At 40.0% G+C, this 15,934-nt stretch overlaps 1 protein-coding gene across 1 annotated transcript in view; it reads right to left on the bottom strand.

Annotated features, from left to right (window-relative positions):
* Positions 1-331: 331 nt before the first annotated feature.
* Positions 332-15,934, bottom strand: part of SLC30A8 (solute carrier family 30 member 8) — a 35,911-nt gene continuing 20,308 nt past the window's right edge. The window contains exons 5-8 of the mRNA XM_004372965.1: positions 11,484-11,634; positions 9,533-9,638; positions 2,280-2,414; positions 332-573 (exon numbers count right to left, since the gene is read on the bottom strand). Coding sequence (XP_004373022.1) covers positions 428-573; positions 2,280-2,414; positions 9,533-9,638; positions 11,484-11,634 — 538 coding nt within the window. The 3' untranslated portion in view covers positions 332-427. The remainder of the gene's footprint in view (positions 574-2,279; positions 2,415-9,532; positions 9,639-11,483; positions 11,635-15,934) is intronic.

The following is a 15,934-nucleotide window of genomic DNA, read 5'->3' as shown; positions in this document are numbered from 1 at the left end:
ACTTTGGCTCTTCTTATTTTTGCTTCTAATGTTTCGAGGGAATTTTTTGTCAATTTGTCCCAGCCACTGATTCCTGATAAGACTTTTCTGAGTTCAACTTGACCAGTCTCAGGATGCATTATTGAAGGGGGGTGGACTTAGTATTGCCTGTGGTTGCAAACAGCTGTTATTTTAGCGCCAGTGAGGAATAATCTATACACACATTCCTGTAAATGAACACAGCCACTGATGAGTATATAATCCAATTGATTGATGGATTTAACTGCATCTTCATTCATGGTGGATGGAGCTTAATAAAGAGGGTGCATTGTACTGTATCATGAGTTTCTCAAATTTCTTCCTTTGATTCTTTATTTCTTATGTTCCAGAAAATGCATAGTAGCATGTAGAGGTCTGTCAAACGTGGAAAGCTGACAGAGTGACTGAGCTAGTTCCGGGGGTCTTCACAGAAAAGGCAGTCAGGGTCTTGGTCGGCTGGAGATTCCATCTGAATGGTGACTGAGTGCACGGTAAAGCTATTGCAGAGGGCTTTAGTAATTTCTCTCCGAACCACCTGGCTGTCCCAGCTGGCTGCTGTTGATAAAGAACCAAAGCGGGATTAGCACTGATTACACACATATGGTTGACTGCTAAGACTCCAGCTCCAAGTCCTTTGTCTTTAACCTGGCAGTGGTGCACAGACAGCACTCCGAAGGAACCAGTATGGCTCTGCCACTCAGCTGCTTTCACCCAGACAAGTCACGGGGGGAGTTCTAGTGTAGCAAAGTACGCCATCACTGTGGGAACTCCTCCTGCCCACAGTTCTCTCTGGGGTCTGGCATTCCTAGGAGCTGAGTGTGGAAGTGGAGATAAGCCCTGAGAAAAGCTGTGTCAGAACTTTGATTTCTCACACAGTCTTGCTCACCAGTCCCCAGGGATCTCAGGGTTGCAGCTCTTGTATCTAATCAGAATTTATATCAAAGCTGGTGACAGGACCCAAGAAGCGTTTAGAGCTCCCCACAGACCTAACTTAGAGTAGTAGCCCTCACTGCCATCTTTTTTCCTGTCCCAAATGGTATCAGGAGGCTGTAAAGTTCCCTCAGTAGTAAGCTGACAGTTTACTAGATTTTTCTATTTGCAGTGAAATATCGATGTAGTGAATGCTGTAAATTCCCTGCAGCGAGACTGGAGCTCCTCAGAGAAGATGAGGTCTCAGAAAGCGGAGTCCTAAAATAACTCTCCCTGGTGTTTCTGTACCCTGCCCCTTAGTAACTTTCTTGAGTTATTTTTTAGCATTCTAACCTACTATCCTTGGCCTGAGCTCTCTCCTGAAGCCATGAAAGGACTCCCACCATCTATTTTCCCATCCCTAGGACATATCACAGGGGCCATGTTGGTTCAGTGGTAGAATTTTCACCTTCTGTACCACAGACCTGGGTTTGACTTCTGGCCAGTGCACCTCGTGCATGGCCACCACCTACCCATCTCTCAGTGGAGGCTTGCATGTTGCTATGATACTGAACAGGTTTCTCCAGAGCTTCCAGACTAAGACAGATTAGGAAAAAAGGTCTGGTGATCTACATCCAAAAATCAATGAAGGAAAACCCTATGACTCATAACAGTCTGATCTGTAACTGATCATAGGGATGACACAGGACTCAGCAGCATTTTGTTCGATTGTACATGGGGTCACCATGAGTCAAGGGCCAACTCAATAGCTACTAACAATAGGACATATCATGAATAGAGTCATTCTCTAATTTAGAAAGTAGACTTTAGTATAAACCCAATCTTCTAAGAATTTTCTGAGATAGTTACAGAATTTCTAATCATCCAGTAAAGGAACTTCCATTAATTCCTACTAGCACTTATACCATCATGTTAGAATTTTAAGGATGGGACCTGTGTCGCGGTCACCTTTCTGTCATCAGTGCTAGGCACAGTGTCTTACACACAGGAGATACCCGATTAAGATTTACTGTTGACTTCTTTCCTATCATTTGATTGATGGGGCACCAAGATGACCAAGTGACATCTGATTTTCAGAGTTTGGGTAGCAGTTTAGCCCTCCGTTCTGTCTATCCTCTACCCTCTTCAGTCTGCCTAAAGGGATGCCACTAGTATCATTATTGCTATGACACAATTATAAGAGGGTGGTTTTCAAAGCCCCATGGTAGGTACAAAACACACCGGTTTTACAGGCAACAGTCACTAAGAGCAGCTCTACAAAAGGAGGGAAATTACTGCTTTTACAGGACAAGGACTGAATTTCATCCACGGTGTTTACAAAATGCACTGACCTGTAGCAACATGAGCCGAGAGAATCACTTGGTTCATTGTTAGAGCCCAGACATGCAGGCTGTGCACAGATACCACCCCATCAACCGCTAAGATGAGCTCTTTCACAGCATCATAATTCAGGCCCTTTGGCACACCTGACGAAAAGAGGGGGAGGCTGTTGTTATTCAACTACATAACAGCACATTGAGATGGCTAAAGGGGCGGCAAAGTCTTTTATCGAAGTATCAGCTTGCCCTCCCCTTTTTTTTCGTTTCTTACTTCAAATGTTTACAAATTAGATTCACCTATTTCAAAGGGTTTACCATCAATCAAAAGTTCACAGACAAATAATATTTACAGAATTTCCAATGCAATAACCAACAGTAGTAATAATCCTTAGTTTTTAGGGTGGTATTCATCTAATTGTGCTTTTCCTTATTATCGTTGCATACATTCTGGAAAGAAACAATGCAATAACATAGCATTTAGAAACAATTAATCTAGGTTAGCATTCTGGCTACACCTACTGTGAATTTGCCCCAATCTTGGACTGTGAATTTACCCCAGTCTTGGAACTTCTCTGATCATAATCACCTTTATAGTAAACTCAGGGTGGTAAGAACAGTATCTTGTTCACATAGTTCTTGGAGGGTCAGCTCAGAAAATCTCTGCTCTTTGTAAACTATAATGCTATAAACATGTTAGTTATCCAATATGTCACTTCTTTATGAACTGTGCTAATGGGAGATCTCAACTTCGTAATACCATCCTATTATCTGGTTTGTAACATTTCTATTATTTTAACTACATCCATCAGGGTTCAATGTCCAAGTTATAGAATTTAACAGTCCAACTGTCACTCTTGTTGCCAAAGGGACAGTGTGGGGCACACAGAAAGGTAGGGAACCTGATAATCAATCAGTCACTTTTTTAGATTAGAGGAACTGAGGTGTCTCTAGCCTGGAGAAGAGAAGACTAAGGAAATTATGATCACTTTCTTCAAAAATTACAAGGATTGTCATACAGAAGATGAGATGAGATGCAAGTGTAAGGATACTGGCTTTGGCTAGCTCCAGAGAGAGAAGCAGCACCAACAGTCTGAAGTTATGTTAAAACAAATATCAGTTCAATATAAATGTGTTTATTTGCTTGTATGTTTGTTTTTTAATCAACTTAACCAGCATAACAATGGAATAAGCCATTTGATGAGAAAGGTAAATCCCAGTCAACTAAAGATAATCCAAAGAGGATGCTATAGAAGGAAATTTCAAAGTACTGCTCTTATTTTGGAGCCCTGGTGGCACAGTGGTTAAGAGCTCGGCTGCTAACCAAAAGGTCAGCAGTTCGAATCCACCAGCCACTCCTTGGAAACCCTATGGGGCAGTTCTGCTCTGTCCTGTAGGGTCACTATGAGTCGGAACTGATCCGATGGCAATGGGTACTCTTATTTTAGACTCTACTTCAATTATTCTCAGGTGTGGTACCAGAACCACCCACACCACAAACATGGGTGTTCATCACAAATGCGTATTTCTTGGCTCCGTTCCAGAACTCCTGAAGGAAATTTCTATGGATGAGACTCTGAACTCTGCAGGCTTTCAGAGTGGTTCTCAACCTTGGATGCACATTAGTATCACTGGAGGAGGTTTTAGAAATCCTGATGGCCAGGTGACACCCAAGACTCATTAAATCAGAATCGCTGGAGACGGGACCCAGCATCAATATTTTTAAAGCTTATTTGGTGATTCTAATGTGCAGCTAAGGTTGAGAACCATTGCACTAATGCTTACGAGTCACTGAGCAACTCAGCCTTGCAATGGTACTCAACCTTGACTGCCCATTATAAAGTGCCAAAGTCAGACCCCACCCCAGAACAATTAAATCAGAATCTCTGGGTGTGGGGCCTGAGTATAAGTATTTTTAAAACTCTTCCCAGATGATAGTAATGAGCGGCCTAGACCCGAGAACCAAGGATTTAAGTACCTTTTTCGTGAGGGATCTCCTCCTTGCTAATTCCCTACAGTTTGAACTTAGTTTTAATCTCACTTTCTACTGTTTCATGGAAGTAATGAAGAGCTGGTCAACATGTCTTCTTACTCCAAGACTTGCAAAAGGTACAGGATACTAGAGCAGATTAAAGGAGTTCCTGTCTCAGATTGCCCATAGAATGTGTGTGAAGTGCTATGTAATAATTATCATATTGTAATAATAATAATTATTGAGAGCCTACCATGTGTCCAGCTTTGTGCTAAGCACTTTATTTATAGCAATTATCTCATTTAATACTCATAAGAACTTACAGAAGTACAAACATTTATATGTATAAGAATGATAATTACATCGTTGTTTATAATGTCCGTAAACAAGCAAGTACCTCCATACAATGGGATACTTTGTAGCTATGAAAAAGAATGGGGTATATCTATGAATGTGCTAAGAAGGAAAGATCTCCAAGTGAAAAAAGCAAGGGGCAGAAAAAATATATATCAATGTGTAATCTATTTGCATAAAAAAGACATACACACTACACATATGTATATGTTGTTGTTGATGCTAGGTGCTGTCGAGTCAGTATTGAAGGACAGCAACCCTGTGTACAATAGAACAAAACAGTGCCCCGTTCTGCGCTATCCTCACAATCGTTGCTATGTTTGAACCCATTGTTGTAGCCACTGTGTCAATCCATCTCGTTGAGGGTCTTATTCTTTTTCGCTGACCCTCTGCTTTACCAAGCATGATGTCCTTCTCCGGGAACTGGTAGCTGCTGATAACATCTCCAAAGTTCATGAGATGAAGTCACAATCCTTGCCTCTAAGGATCGTTCTGGCTATACTTCTTCCAAGACAGATTTGTTTGTTCTTCTGGTAGTCCATGGTATATTCAATATTCTTCATCAACATCATAATTCAAAGGCATCAATTCTTCTTCGGTCTTCCTTATTCATTGTCCAGCTTTTGCATGCATATGAGGCAACTGAAAAGACCATGGCTTGGGTCAGGAGCATCTTAGTCCTCAAAGTGACGTCTTTGCTTTTTAACACTTTAAAGAGGTCTTTTGCAGCAGATTTGCCCAGTGCAATACATTATTTGATTTCTTGAGTGCTGCTTCCATGAGTGCTGATTGCAGATCCAAGTAAAATGAAATCCTTGACAACTTCAATCTTTTCTCTGTTTATCATGATATTGTTTATTGGTCCAGTTGTGAAGATTTTTGTTTTCTTTATGTTAAGGTGTAATCCATACTGAAGGCTGTAGTCTTTGATCTTCATCAGTAAGTGCATCAAGTTTCCTTCGCTTTCAGTAAGCAAGGTTGTGATTCTGGAAGATATACCATCAGTATACCAAATACCAGCAGGGCCATCCCTGGTATACTGGTTTCAGCGGAGCTTCCGGCCTATGAAAGACTAGCAAGAAGGATCTGGCGATCTACTTCTAAAAAAATTGGCCAGTGAAAACCTTTTGAATAGCAGCAGAACATTGATACAATGCTGGAAGATGAGTCCCTCAAGATGGAAGGCACTCAAAATACAACTGGGGAAGAGCTGCTTCCTCTAAATAGAGTTGACCTTAATGACATGGATGGAGTAAAGCTTTCAGGAACTCATTTGCTGATGTGGCAATACTCAAAATGAGAGAAAACAGCTGCAAACATCCATTAATAATTGGAACATGGAATGTGTGAAGTATGAATCCAGGAAAATCAGAGTTGTCAAAAAAAAAGTAATGCATAAAAATCGATGTCCTAGGCATTACTGAGCTGAAATGGACTGGTACTGGCCATTTTGAACTAGACAATCATATGGTCTGCTATACAAGGAATGACAAACTGAAGAAGAATAGCATCACATTCATTGTCAAAAAAGAACATTTCAAGATCTATCCCGAAGTACAACGCTGTTAGTGATAGGATAATATCCATACGCCTACAAGGAAGACCATTTAATATGACTATTATTTAAATGTAAGCACCAACCACTAAGGCCAAAGATGAAGAAATTGAAGATTTTTACCAATTTCTGCAGTCTGAAATTGATCAAGCATGCAATCAAGATACATTGATAATTACTAGTGACTGGAATGCGAAAGTTGGAAACAAGAAAGAAGGATCAGTAGTTGGAAAATATGGCCTTGGTGATAGAAACGATGCCAGAGATCAAATGATGGAATTTTGCAAGACAAATGACTTATTCATTGCAAATACCTTTTTTCAACAATATAAACGGTGACTATATGCATATGTATATACATGCATATATATACACATGCATATATATTACATATGTATATAAATACATAAGTATTTTTGGAAATATGCATGTCAACTTATTAATAGGTGTTATCCCTGAAGAATAGGACTGAGAGTTACAGAGATGGAGAGATGGAGAGATTTTTTGCTATCATTTTATACCTTTCTGTACTGTTTTAAAATTGTACCAAGGACAAGTATTATACTACAGTACTCTAATTTAAAAATTAACCATCTTTTAGAAAGAAATTACCTGCCAGTTTCAATAATTAGCTGAAGATAGCCATGGTCTCTGCACTTTTCCTTAAATAAAATAACAGAGATAATCACTAGAGAAAAGCTAAAGTGAGAGGCAGAAAGAGTGGAATATAGTCATCTCAAATTTTACCAATTTGACTTCTATTCCCCTTTAAGCCAATGGCATCTATAGCAGCAAAAACAGCTGCAGCTCAGCACCTGGCCCCAGGAAAGATCACAGATGTATCTGTAACTTGACAAACCAAATATTCTTACATTCAGAACTGGGAAGTTCACTTGCTACTCAGTGATGTTTCACTTGATTATCTGTTTCACTATCTTCAACAATGTCAACAATTACCATGTCCACCAAGAACAAAACCCTTAACTGCATACTCTGCAGTGAACACTAATGAAATCTGAATTGTCACTGAAGGCAACTGCCCTGAGACTGTGTCGACCTTACATCAAAAGTTGCTGGGCAAAAAAGAAAAAATTCAGCCAATGTCTGGATATTTTCAATCACCTGGATGTCTGATATGATGCAAACCTCTAGTTCTGACTGAATTTTCTAGGTAACATTTCAGTGCCATCATATAGGAATCCCTAAAGTGTTATGAAGATCCTAATCCAGTGGTTCTCAAAATGTGGTCCCCGGACCAGCAGCTTCAGCATCTTGTTAGGAATTCAAATTCTTGGGTCCCATTCCAGACTTGCTGACTCAGGAACCATGAGGGTGGGCCCAGCAATCTGTGTTTAAACAAATCCTTCAAGTGATTCTGATGCCACTGAAGTTTGAGAGCTGTTGGTTGGCCTAGTCGGTTTTAGTCAAGACCTTCCTGGTACTTATTAACTTGGAATGCAGAATAAAAAATAATGTCATTTGAATCCATTGCAAATGGTCAATATAACACTGATAAATCATCTTGCAAATGTAATCAAGTATCTTATGTCTTTAATATACTTTAATATGCAAAAATAATGCCACTGTGAGTCAGTAGTTCTCCCATTTTAGGTGCCACTTAACAGTTTGTTTTGGTAATGAAGATGGATTTGTTCTAACAAGACTCTTTTATCTGGTCCTTCTGAGGCCATCTGCATTGGTGGCTGGCCAAGGCTATCGCCACACTCTATGGCTAAAAATCATGAATTTCTTGGTATGAGAATAAATAGGCAGTACAGGGTTCATATCCACAACCTGGCTTCATATTTCCCATATTCAAGTCAACTGAAAGAGTAGCTGAGAACTTAGACTTATTGCATTTCCATTGTGTTCTAGATATTATGCCATACATCTCATCTACTCCTCACAACCACACTGTAGGACGGATATTGTACTTCCTGTTTTGAGTTGAGAAAGCTGAGGTTCAGAAGAGTTAAGGGTCTTTCTAAAGTTCCACAGCTAGTAACTTGCATGACCAGGATTGAATTGAGGTTCATTTAGCACGAAGACCTTGCTTTTCCTACTGCATGATGTGTCTTCCCAAGCCAACTCAGTCAATAAGGACATAGCCAAAAAAGGTCAGAAATCAGCAGTTCTTCAACCATTTTATGCCAAATAAAAAAGTAAAACCACTAACAGGTAGAAGTGAGTGAGGAGGTAAGGTTTAGGCATAAGAAAGAATTTCTTGACAGTGTGGGTTATTCATGTCATCTATTACTGAACAAATAAAAGACACATGGATCCAGACAGAGATTCCAGGAGCCCAAGAAAGTGGCCAAAGCTTGACTCTGGCTGGGGGGAATGAAATTAATAAGCCTGAGAACCTACTCTCAGAAAGTTCCCAGGAAACATCATTTCCTTAGGAAAGCCTCTGTGACCACCTGCCCCCCATCCCTGGCTAAGTCAAAATCCCCAATAAAGGGCCCGCACCTCTTCTTCATACCACTGGTTGTTGTCGTTGTTGTTGTTAGTTGCCATCAAGTCAGCCGGGACTCATGGCGACCATATGTCTAACAGAACAAAATGTCGCCTAGCTCTGTGCCACCCTCATGATCATGGGTATATTGGAGCCCATTGTTGTGGCTCATGGAGGGTTTCCCTCATTTTCACTCTTTACCAACCATGATGTCCTTTTCTAGCGGGTTGGTCTTTCCTGATAATGCGTACAAAGTAAATGAGCTAAAGTCTCTCCATCCTTGTTTCTAAGGAGCATTCTGTTTGTGTTTCTTCTAAGACTGATTTGTAGCACTTACTGCTGTTCTATCTCTGTATAGTCATTTAAACGATCTCTTTCTCCCCTTCACTAAGAATTAGCCCAGTGAGGGCACAGATGATCTCTGCCTTGCTCTATTCTGTAATTCTACCTACAACCATACAAACTGGCACAGAATTGTAGCTCATTAAACATTTGCTGGATAAGTAAATAAGGGATCACCCTGGTGTTCTTACACTATGAGACACAACTGAGTAAAATGTTCAGTTATAACGTTGCCAAAGGGGTAGATTTATTCAGTTTTTCCTAGGTCTTTTCCAGGTATTTTCAGGGATGAATGTATTATTATTATTTAGTGATATCTCCCTCAGTGTCCCTTTCTTTAGTGATTACACTTATTGTTTTTACCCTTTGCAGTATTATTTAGCAGTTGCTAAAGGGAAAACAGGAGCCAGTTCTTTTTATTTGTTCCCATACCAATAAAAATCAAATATTTATTTTAACGAAAATTCCCTATCAGCTTAAATTTTCCCCATAATGCAAATTAAGAGTGAACATGCTTTGGGGCATTCTCTTTTGTGATCATGAGGAAGAGAAAACATTGATCCTGGGAATAATAACAAAATCACTCTTACCTTCCATGAGTAAGATGAAGAGGTCCTTTAAGATAGTGATGGTGCTAGCCAAAACCAGGATGGAAAAGACAAATGTGCAGATTGGGTCTGCTATTTTGTAGTCTGGCTAGAAAATACAGGAACTTTGGTTAACTCAGTTTGTACTTCCCATGTGGAAAGCCTGATTGAGAAAATAAGTAAACCCCCCTCCTTTCTCTCTTCATCACCCATTCCTTCTCCCAGTATTTACAGGCAAGGCTCTCTTTCTAAGGACTCGGGTACCACTGTCCTTCTTCATGCCTTTAAACTACCACTGACTAAGAAAGGAGATTATAGGAGATGCTCTCCCCATCATTTATAAATCAAAGGGGAAAATATACTTGAGTGTTATCTCAAGGGGTCTGCTTTAACTTCACTCAAATTAATAGAAGCACAGAGTATGTGATGAAAATAAGTACAAATACGCCCACAATATCCAGTGACTTCTAGGTCTTAATTACATTGAGGAGAAGAAAAAGTATCATCAGCTCAGAGGTTGCATGAAGCCAAGGTACAACTGGACTCTGGTCTTGGCTGACTAAAGAAAAACAATCAAACCTGTTGCCATCAAGTTGATTCCGACTCATAATGACCCTATAGGATAGGGTAGAACTGCCCCATAGGGTTTCCAAGATGTGATTGGCAGATTTGAACTGCTGACCTTTTGGTTAACAGCCAATCTCTTAACTACTATGCCACCAGGGCTCCCTTGGCTGACTAGGGTTAGTTTATTTCCTCCCCTGCCAAGTATGAAACATGCTTGAGACAGGCATCTCTGACATAGTCCTAAAGACATGACCCAAGGCGTCAGTCTTCTTTTCTCTGTACTGGAGGTCGTGGTATCGAGTTAAACCTCCTGCTTCTCTGCCCTTGATGAAGTGCTTCACCTCAGAAGACTCTGTGCCCCATCATCCCTAAAAAAATCAGCATTAACCTAGCTTTTTTAAGAGTACTCTCAAACTCCACTAACCCTTACAGTTTTGAACTATTTTTGTCTTAGACTTGAAGCTTTCAGTGAGCATTTTGCTCAACTGAATCAGACGTTGTGTTTTTATCTTTGTATTTTTTACTTACATGTTTTCTTTCTTTTTTTTAGGGAGATAGTAAAAATTCTCTGTAAATTGGAGAATCATGATGCAACCAGACGGAGCTAAACGCTTTTCCCTTCCATTTCCCCCAAAGCCAGCCCTAACCCCCTCTGTTGGTTGTTGGTATTACAAGATAGCGTTCTGTAGTGAACTTTGTCACAGGCCCACCCAGGATCTATTCCCACTTCCCATTAGCACCTGGCCTTTGTGGCGGATGGGGGGTTACCTTCCACCTATTGTGAGCAATTGTGGTAGGACAGTGAATCAGGTGCTCTACACTTTTCCCAGCCAAGCATCAGGTACAAGACCCAAGCTAGGTCAATTAGACTCCCCTTCCTGGATACGTGAATCTTCAACAGCGTGCCAAGAACAGAAAAAGCATGACTGGGTCACATGAATTTCAGCATAGTAACTGGGACAGAAATTGAAGAGTCCCTAAAACTAATCTCCTTTATTCCTACCCTAATTTCTGCCTAGTGGTACATCAAAATAAATTTCTACCAATAAATCTCTTTTTTGCTTAAGTGAGCCAAAGATCTTTTCTATTGCTTACAACCGCCAAATCCTAATTTCATCACCGTTCTATTGCTGTCCATCTTAACCCCATGACAAAAGGAACTACTTTCTGGAAAATGTGGTAGCACTACAGTCAAAGATACAGCTCTTAGAAATTAGGGAAAGTCAAAGGTTTCAAGTTTTGGCTGTTTTTGTTTGAAACTGGTAAAATGTTTGGGTAGACAAATATAGGCTGTCCACCCTCTCTGAAGCTAATATTGGAGAGTCAGGTTTTGTGTCACCTGGCCCATATAATTACTATGAAGGTGGATAAACTCAAACCCACTCACCTTAAAGTAGATAATAAGTGCACTTGTTAGCACACTGATGCTCTGAAAGAGATCGCCAAGGGCATGCACAAAAGCTGCTCTGACACTGGCATTAGCTTGTGCTTCCTTGTGATCGTGACCAGGGCGCCTCTGATGCAAAACCACACTTAGTCTGAAAGAGAGAACCATGTTCTTAGCGATATGAACCCTTACAAATCATAATGAACATAAGGAAGGAGTTGGCAATACCATAGATTATTCAAAATGGTGGATAGCTGAAATATTTATGTTTTAAAATGTACTATTTTAGACTATTATTTGAACGCAAATGTACCACAGAATTTTATAGTTTTTACACAATGCCAGACTACAAAGATTCATCTCAGTTTTCCCATTCATCCACCTAATGCTACTCTCTTTCACATTCAAATGAGGAAGCATCACTTCTTAGATGAACGCCAAGCATTTGACTAGGAAGAGGGGAAACATTATTTATGGAGTGTCTACTAAATGTCAGGCACTGAACTAGGCATAAAGTAGGAGCTTTGGTGGGAGGGTAATTAAACATACTGGCTTCAAATGTAAGAAGCTGCAGAAAGGGATAAAACAAAATAAGAAGTAGTGAATTTCATCAGGGTTGGAATTTTTTTATCTTGTATTTTGCCTAATTATACTCATTTCCATAGTAGTTTTAAATTTGAGTAATCTCCCAATGGCCAATGAAGAGAGGGCCATGCTAACGTATATGTAGCTACTTATCAAGAGACTAAAATACATGAATGTATCATAGATGTACTTGTATGTGTATATACATATAAACAACATATTGCCAATATAGCACCTGTGGAAGTCAAAGTGATAAGTAGTAGGCACTTTAAATTATGAATATGACTCTATTTATATGCAACTTTAAGAGGTATTAGACTAAAGATGAACAAAGGTTAACAAAACAAACTTATTGTTCAATACCATGTATCCCAGTCTGTTTACAGGCAGACTGTCCATAAATCTCAGGCCATCACCACAAATTGAAATGATTGTTACCCACCGATATTTGATATTTATGAAATGTACAGTTCTTGGGTTGTTTGCATTTGGGTAGAAATTCTCTGTAAATTAGGAGTTGCCAATTAAGCCTCTTAAGACAGTCTAATAAAGCTGATATGGTTGTGAACAGACTTTCTAGAGGTGCCATGTGTGCTCATCATATTGTCATTCATTCTTTTACTCAGTTTATTTAAAAAAAAATACTTAGGGACACATATTCCAGGCACTGCCAAATACTTGAGGCACAAAGGAGAATGAAAATAGACATTGTCCCCCTCTGTCATGGATTGAATTGTGTCCCCCAAAAATGTGTGTCAACTTGGCTAGGCCATGATTCCCAGTATTATACAATTGTCCCCCATTTTGTCATCTGATGTGATTTTCCTATGTGTTGTAAATCCTACCTCCATAATGTTAATGAGGCAGGATTAGAGGCAGTGATGTTAATGAGGCAGGACTCAATCTACAAGATTAGGCTGTGTTTTAAGTCAATCTCTTCTGAGATATATAAGAAGCAAGCAGAGAGACAGAGGGACCTCATACCACCAAGAAAGTAATGCCAGGAGCACAGGAAGTCCTTTGGACCCGGGGTCCCTGCGCAGAGAAGCTCTTCAACTGGGGAAGATTGATGACAAGAACCTTCTGCCAGAGCTGACAGAGAGAGAAAGCCTTCACCTGGAGCTGGCACCCTAAATTCGGACTTCTAGTCTCCTAGACTGTGACAGAATAAATTTCTGTTTGTTAAAGCCATCCACCTGTGGTATTTCTGTTATAGCAGTGCTAGATAACTAAGACGCTCCCCAATGGACTTTTAAGTGTGTTGGAGAAGACAGAGATTAAATAAAGACACAAATAAATTTAAAATTCTAACAAATAAACATAAAATTCTAACAAATAAACATAAAATTCTATAATAAATTCTACAAAGATCTGGTACTATGAATAGAACAACAGGAGGGTGTGATTTAGTTAGTGAGACATAGCAATTGCGCTGTATTTGAAAACTTAAATGTTAGAGTTAAGTAGCTTAAAGGTGGAGAGAAGAATGTTTCAGGCAGAGTAAATTTAGCATGCAAAAGTCCTATGGCTCTGTCTACGATCTTCATCCTTCTACTAGGACTTTCCATCCTGACTTCAGTTTCTCAAATTGTCGTTCTGATGTCTCTGTAATCAGACAACACAGCATCTGGCAGCCCTTGAAACCTGCAATGCCAGTTCTTGGAGAGAATGTTAGTCACTCAGTATCTTTATCTACAAATAAAGACCTACTTGCACAGGGAGGGTAGAGCTTTTCAGTCCCCTTGTCTTTCTAAGTGTGAAAAATATCTGCAGTGTTAATGTCAAGGGTCAAGAACGGTTGTAGAAAAGAGAAAATTTGGACGGATGTATTTAGCAAGCGAACTTGATCATCAGGGGCCCCAGATTTATGTGGTAGCTGGCTAGGTATATCCTTCATGTTTCTCTAGCATTGACACAGCCTCTGTCACATACATCTCTTGGAAAATTATTAATACTTTTATTTTTCTGCTGCTTTGTGAACATATTATTTTCTTTATGCAAAGATGATGTTATTGACTCTTAGTGAGACACTTGGTCTGGGTTATTTGTCTCTTAGTGGTGACAGATTTACATTGATCTGCCCACATTTTTTCTTCCAGTGCCAATTGAATCACATTTTCAAGTTAACTGGTTAGAGAAAGGGATCTACTCAGTGACAGCAGATCAAACACCATTCTTCTAATTATTTAGCTCAGAGGCTTAGAGCAATGATTCACAAACTGAGACGTGGGGGACTGAGATAGGCGAGAGGAAGGATGACCTGGGGAGCATTTTCAAAGTGTACGTGCTCAATTTTCCCTCTATTTATAAACATTCCATTGTGCCCTCTCTTAAAAACTACTGTTTAAAATTCCATTCTTCTATCATTGTCTTCATCACGTTCATGTATAAACCTACCTTGTTGCGTGTATCAAGTTGCTTTGCAAGATATGCAGATGATAGGTAGACGGTGCATTAGTTTCCTACTGCTGCTGTAATAAATTACCACAAACTTTGTGGCTTCAAACAACATAAATTTATTACTTTATAGTTCTGGAGGTCAGAAATCTAGAATGGGTCCACAGAGCTGGATTCCTTCTGGAAGCTCTAGGGTAGAATCCATTTTATTGCCTTTTCCAGCTTCTAGAATCTATCTATGTTCCTTAGTTCATGGCCACGTCCTTCATCTTCAAAGCCAGCAGTGTAGCATCTTCTCTCCTCTCTAACCTCATGCCTCCTTCTTATAAGGACCCTTGCGATTATATCAGGCCCAGTCAGATAATCCAGGATAATCTCCCCATCTCAAGAAATCACTTAAACCCATTTAAAAATTCCCTTTTGCCATGTAAGGTAACATATTCAGAGATTCCAGGGGTTAAGATATGGACATCTTTGGGGAGCAATTATTCTCTCTATGATGATAGATGGATAAATATGATACAGAAAGGAAGGGAGGAAGGGAAAGAAAAAGAAGGAGGAAGGAAGGAAGAAAGAAAGACAGAGACAGAGAGAGAAAGAAAGAAAAAGAGAAAGAATTTTAGGTATAGTTGCCCAGAATTAGACCATCAAATGAGAAGGAGTTGTACAGGTGATTAATGTAATTTATATACACCTGAAGATGTTGTGAGGTCTTATTTTAATATATCAAACAAATGGCCATTTTATGGTAATGTTGCAAAAGAGAATTCAAGAGTAGAAAAAAACCCAAAAACCAAACCTGTTGCTGCCGAGCTGATGCCAACTCATAGCAATCCTATAGGACAGAGTAGAACTGCCCCATAGGCTTCCAAGGAGCGCCTGATGGATTTGAACTGCTAACCTTTTTGGTTAGCAGCCTGATGTCTTAACCACTATACCACCAGGTCTCCAAGAGTAGAAAGGGGACTAAATTAAGTTAACTCTAAGGTCCCTTCAAACCCAAATCTCTGGATAACCCATAATCTGCTCCCTGACAAGAGTTGAACAGAAATAAGTCATGTCCCACTTGTACAAGGAAAGGTCATGGAAGCTCCATAGACACATCCAAACTCCCTGAGGGACTGAATTGCTGGTCGGAGGCCTGTGGGGACCATGGTCTCAGGGAACATCTAGCTCAGTTGGCATAACACAGATTATAAAGAAAATGGTCTACATTCTACCTGGTGAGTAGTATTTGGGGTCTTAAAAGCCTGTAAGAGCCATCTAAGATACTCCACTGGTCTCACCCCTTCGGGAGGAAGGGAGAATGAAGAAAACAAGACACAACGGAAAGATTAATCCAAAGGACTAATGGACCACAACTACCACGGCCTCCACCAGACTTGAGTCCAGTACAACTAGATGGTGCCTGGCGACCACCACTGACTGCTCTGACAGGGATCACAACAGAGGGTCCTGGACAGAGCTGG

This window comes from Trichechus manatus, unplaced genomic scaffold (genome assembly GCF_000243295.1).
Source record: "Trichechus manatus latirostris isolate Lorelei unplaced genomic scaffold, TriManLat1.0 scaffold00022, whole genome shotgun sequence".
Classification (NCBI taxonomy): Eukaryota; Metazoa; Chordata; class Mammalia; order Sirenia; family Trichechidae; genus Trichechus; species Trichechus manatus.
Note: the sequence above shows the minus strand (reverse complement) of the source record. Positions and strands in the feature narration are given on the sequence as shown.